General features: G+C 37.3%; 1 protein-coding gene across 2 annotated transcripts in view; it reads left to right on the top strand.

Annotated features, from left to right (window-relative positions):
* Positions 1–3,117: 3,117 nt before the first annotated feature.
* LOC124619558 overlaps positions 3,118–6,000 on the top strand; it is a 128,118-nt gene continuing 125,235 nt past the window's right edge. The window contains exons 1-2 of one of the 2 annotated variants that reach the window (XM_047146041.1): positions 3,118–3,340; positions 3,425–3,461. In XM_047146041.1, coding sequence (XP_047001997.1) covers positions 3,131–3,340; positions 3,425–3,461 — 247 coding nt within the window. In that variant the 5' untranslated portion in view covers positions 3,118–3,130. Of the gene's footprint in view, positions 3,341–3,424; positions 3,468–6,000 lie in introns of both variants that reach the window. The other variant, XM_047146040.1, reaches the window with a different exon arrangement.

Below are 6,000 nucleotides of genomic sequence, written 5' to 3'. Positions count from 1 at the left end.
GGGAATAATTGACCGCTTTAAAGGTAGATTATGTGGAATGTTATTCATAATGAGAAGGCATTGATTATGATAAGACATTCTCTCCTGTGGTCCGACATGATTCAATCAGAGTTTTATTAGCCATAGCAGCTTCACAAGATATGGAAATTAGGCAGTTTTATGTTAAGGCTGCAGTCCTGAATGGGAATTTGAAAGAAGAATTTTGCATGGAGCAACCAAAAGGTTTTGTTGTAGAAGGCTCAAGTAATGTTTGCAAACTGAATAAGAGTTTATATGAACTCAAACAATCACCACTTTGTTGGAATTAAAAATTTGTACAGTTTCTGACAATGTTCGGTTTTTACAACTGAAAGTAGACAAATGTGTTTTCCATGCTTCAACAGATGACACTGGTGTTTACCTGGCACTTTATGTGGATTATGGCTTGCTTGTTTGTAAGTCTCCAAAAATACTGGAAAATATTTTGACAGCACTGGGAGTAATCTTTGAAACTACCATGGGCAATGAAAAATACGTCTGTGGATTGGAAATTGAACAAAGCCCTTCTACAAAAGAAATCCACCAAAGATACATCAATTGTTTACTTCAAAAGTTCAGTATGTATGATTCATAGCCGAACTCCACTGATTTTGATGTTGGAACCAAGTTGGACAGTAACATTCCTCTGCAAACCAACATGAAGTAAAGGAGATGGAGCCAGCCGCGGTGGCCGTGCGGTTCTGGCGCTGCAGTACGGAACCGTGGGGCTGCTATGGTTGCAGGTTCGAATCCTGCCACAGGCATGGGTGTATGTGATGTCCTTAGGTTAGTTAGGTTTAAGTAGTTCTAAGTTCTAGGGGACTGATGACCTAAGATGTTGAGTCCCATAGTGCTCAGAGCCATTTGAACCATTTTTTTAAAAAGGAGATGGAAAGGAAACCTTATCGGCAGGCAGTCAGCAGCTTAATGTTTTCAGCAACTGTCTCATGGCCAGACATCATGTTCGCTGTGAGCATGGTGAGCAGGTTTTTACATAAGGCAGGTCTTTACATTGGCATGCTGTTAAAAGGATTATGAAGTATCTACAGGGTACCAGGAACCTGACCATTAGGCATAAAGCTGACTCTGCTGGAGTGGTGGTCTACTCAGATGCCGATTTTGCTGGTGACTGTGACACTCGTCGGTCAACAATAGGCTATGTGAGTTTGTTAGCAAGTGGGACTGTGCCATGGTGATCACGTCTGCAGAAATGTGTAAGCAGATCAACAACGGAGACCAAATACATAGCAGCTTCAGATGCTGCTACTGAAGTTGTTTGATTGCGTGGTTTTTGTAGTGAACTTGGTATTCAGTTAGACCAACCAACAACACTACATGTTGAAAATCAAAGTGCTATTCGCCTGATTAAAAACACAAAACGTCACAAGCATACCAAGCACATTGACATTAAATACCATTACATATGTGAACATGTTGAAAATAATGAGATTGAAGTTTATTATGTTTATTCTGATAAACAGCTGGCAGACTTATTCACAAAACCTTTAACTAGAGCCAAATTCATATCAAAGAGAAAAGCTCTGTAAGTGATCTCAAAACAACTCAATAAAACAAGCGTGTGAGTGTTGACAGCAGTGAGCTCGTTCTACTGAGTTTTTTTTAGTGGCTTCAATTTCAATTTTCGTGGTGTGATTGCGCCAGACATTTATGTTAATTCTGTGTGCCACCGTGGTCCATGACATTATAAAATTGTATCTTTGCTTTTTATTTTGATGTTACGTTTATGGTGTAACTTTTGGTTGCAGTAAAGAAAGGAGCAAAAAGTTATTTTTTCTCCAATTTACCGAATTTCGCTCTGTGATTTTCTCTCAAACATAATTAAAGACATCATCTATAATAGATACTTTTATTACTATTTTGTCTGCATTGCCACAAATGATTATGCCATACGACAGAACTGAGTGAAAATATGCTAGCAGTACTGTATTCAGGTCAGCATAACGAGAGAGATTTCTGAGCGTAAAGCAGAGAGATTAATAATTTATATCCTCCAGTATGTCTGAGCAATTTTTCGCACGCCTCCAGCTTCAATTTGCGCACACAACGATCTGTCTCTGTTGGTGTAATGTACATATTGCACAATACATCCAATTTTCTGCTGCAAGGAGAACAGTTTCTTCAATAAACATAGCTCATAAACAAAATTCAGTAGCCAGGGTAGGTCATAATAAATTTTTGAGTGTACCTATAGATGAGAATCTTGGAAAATTCATAATTTTGGATCTCCAAAAGCGACTAGGTTAAGCAAGTTTTGCAATCAGAACAATTGCTAATTTTGAGGATATAGAAATTAGCAAGATAAAATATTTTCATACTTTCGCTCTCTGATGTAATATGGAATAATATTTTGGGGTAACTCAAAACTTAGGCAAAATGTATTCACTTCTCTAAAGAAAGTGATTAGAATAATGTGTGGGTATAGTCGCACACCTTTCTGGCATCTGTTTAAAAGGTTTTGATTTCTTACAACAGTATTACAGTATATTTACTCAGCACCGTAATGGAATTTGTTTTCAATAACATGGACCAGTTTAAAAACATCAATTACATTCGTGATTATAATACCAGAAGAAAGAAAGATTTACACTATCCTCTACTTAACCTGTCTTTGGCACAGAAAGGGGTAAAATATATTACTGTAAAACTTTTCGATAAATTACTAGATGAAATAAAATGTCTGAAGACACAGTAATAGTTTCAAAAATAAATTGAAATTATATCCCCTTGACAACTTGTTTTGTACCACACATGAATTCTTCAATAGGAATAAATAAATTTATATGTGTAATAAATTCATCTTGTGCCAATTAAGGGAATGGGATAGGTAATAAAAATTTTAAGCTTTCTTTTGCACTTGACACGTTCCACATCATAACGGTTTCTGTGAGATTAATCAATGGAACGCGTAAGTAACTAGCTATTGATCCTGTTTCATCATTTGTATAACATTCACTTGGGAAATGACTTGATGAGTACAACATATTCGTTTTAGTAACATGAACACATATTTTATGGTTAAATAACATTGCCAGTTTGGAATTTATATTTCAGTACACAGCGTAATCGATGGGTCATAGAGTATATCATTCGGATGTCAGAGTTCCAACGTGAACTCGTGTGCTTCTGGCTCCCGCCAAGTTTGAGTAGCATACGAACTTACGAAGCTTTTAGCATGGAGCTGGTGGGTAAGGCGATTGATGTGGTGAAGGATAGTGGATACGTCTTGAAACAAGAACTGCCCACATATATTAAAGTATTTGGATTGGAAGAATCTGTTGGTTTGTTCGTTCATGGTTTTGAGGTAGGAAAAACATAATTCAAAATACAACCTCAAGACTTATTATTATTCAAACGATCAGCTGTTTAGACACGAATGGTTTTGCAGGTGAAATCTTCTCCGGATGTTTTGCAGGATAACTCCAGTGAGTGTAAGTTTTGATATTTTACACGTTTATATTTGAATGCTAGATTTTTTAAAATATTACTATTATTGATTACTGCAATCTGTAGCCACTGCTATGTTATTGTCAACTTAGGACTTGGATGCGTGCCTGGATTACTCTACAGTAATAATACGATGACAGATGGACTTAATGTTAGTATTAATTTATCAGCATTGTTGCTGTTGTCATGGTTTCAAGTTAAGTAATAAAGTTCCGTCGCCAGAAAAGAATTCATACGCAGTGAACAGTAGATCCTTTAAATCGCTCAACATTTTTTTCGTTAGGCGAACCCGTTCGCATGTTCTGAATATTATTTGGTAGCGCAATAAAAGTCCCATGGCCATTATTGGTAAGCTGTCATGGGTCTTGATTAGTTCATATCTTGGCCTATCTAGATTGACCTGATTTTGGGAACTGTTTATTCGCCCATTGGCCATTCAACACAACAGTATCGCACGTGTCGGTTAAATACAAAAATAGTATATTCGTGTATAAAACCAAGAGCGTCTGAATCACTGATGGCGACTTGTAAGAAGCCATAAAAAAGCTCTACTTTCGAGCCTGTTAAAAATTTGTTCTCTTACTAAAATACTCTAAAAAGAATAAACGTTATTTAAATATAAACACCTGAGGTCTAGGGGGTGGGGGTTCGCTGTGGCTACTGCGAACATCAGGCTTTGAGCAGACCAGCTTGTCTGTGTAGAGCCTCCGAATTGTTTCAGTTGTTGATATTAATCACTGTGCTTCCCGAGACCCTTTATTAATATTTGTTGTATGTATTGGTTTGCAGTTGTGTATTAAATGGTCAAAAGTGAATACTAAAGTAGTTGTTCTTTCCTGAGAACATGCAGGTCTTTTGTATGGCTTAATGGCATCGTCTAGGATAAAATCATTTCCATTTATATGTGGGGTAAAATATTGTCCTGTTAAAAATTCCAAGTCGGGGTTACTAATAAAGTAGGTAAAATTAGATGTAGTGGGAATCAGTGAAATGCAGTGGCAAAAATAGGTCTCCCAGACAATGTGTAAGGGGCTATAAATACAAAACCAACTAGGGCTAATGCAGTTGAAGCCTGCTAATGAATAAGATTGTGGGTAAGCTACTATGAACAAGATAGCAAAGATGTTATTGTAGCCAAGGTAGACATGAAGCAAACCTAAATCAAAGCAGATGGTGAAAAGAGGAAACATTGTACGATAAAGTAAAAAGTCATTCAGGTAGTTAAGGGAGACAAACATTTGTGACTGGGGACTGGTGTTCAATAGTAGGATGATAAGGACTGGGAGAAAGTAATGAGGGCAGGCCCCTGGTAATATATTGAGGTCAACAGAACCTACCATTAGTGGATGGCTGCTTTGTCCTGTAATTTATTGATGTGGACTTGTGTGCTGAAACAGTAAGAGATTTAACAGAACATTGACAATATTTTTGTATCTATTATTTTTTGGAATGTTGTTGTGATAGTGGTATAGGTCAGGTTCAAAGATGACAGTTTGGTTTTGAGTTGGCAAAGCCGAAGAATGTGAGTATTAAATCTTAGTTGTCTATGACTTTGTGATTAGTAATGTAGACAAAGTCATAGGTTAAGTTGGAAGGTTGGTAGTTAGCCTGGCACTATGAACGGCTTCCGTTAATCACACTTTTGCACTGACCGTATTTTAACTAACGCAAACACTTGGTTTAAGAATTGTGGAAGAAGGCTCTGGGTTGGAAGTGAGCTGGAGATTTCGGAAGGTTTATATTACTAAACACTACACAGAATTTGAAACCGGACTGGAAAACATTTCCTTGACTGAGAAAAACTGAAGAAATTGCAGAAAGGCAGGAAATGGGTATGGCACCTGGGAATGAACAGGAGATGGTTGGGAGTTTGAGAGAGACCATTAAACAATGACAGACAAAAAAAGGAGGAAGAAATACTGTAGGTAATTAATAGATAACTGTATCAGACGAAGTACTGAAATTAGCAGAGGATAAAAAAGGAAAAAAGATGAGAACTAGTAGAAATCCTTGGAAAAATCGGGAGACACTGAATTTAACTGACAAAAAGAGAAAATATAAAAAAGGTGCAAATGATGTCTTGTAAATGAGAGTGACAGGAAGTGCAAAATGGTTGAACAGGCATGGTTAGAGGACAATTGCAAAGTTGTAGAAACATGGAAGACTGGGGGAAAGATAGATGCTGCCTACAGGAAAATTAAAGACCTTTCGAGAGTGGAGAAATGACAGCATGAATATCAGTGGCTCAACTTACAAGCCAGTATTAAGCAAAGAAGGAAAGGTGAGAGGTATATATAGAGGGCTATACAAGGGAGATATATTTGAAGACAGTTTCCAAAAATGGGGTAAGATGCACAGAAGTTGGACAAAAATATGGAAACTACGTGAGAAATCTACATCTATACTCTACAAAGCACTGTGAGGTGCATCACAGAGGGTTTATCCCATTGAACCAGTTATTAGGGTTCTTTCCTGTTCCATTCAGGTATGGAGGGTGGGCAGAATGATTGTGTGCCT

This window comes from Schistocerca americana, chromosome 6 (assembly GCF_021461395.2).
Source record: "Schistocerca americana isolate TAMUIC-IGC-003095 chromosome 6, iqSchAmer2.1, whole genome shotgun sequence".
Lineage (NCBI taxonomy): Eukaryota > Metazoa > Arthropoda > Insecta > Orthoptera > Acrididae > Schistocerca > Schistocerca americana.
This window is presented reverse-complemented; position numbering and strand designations above follow the sequence as displayed.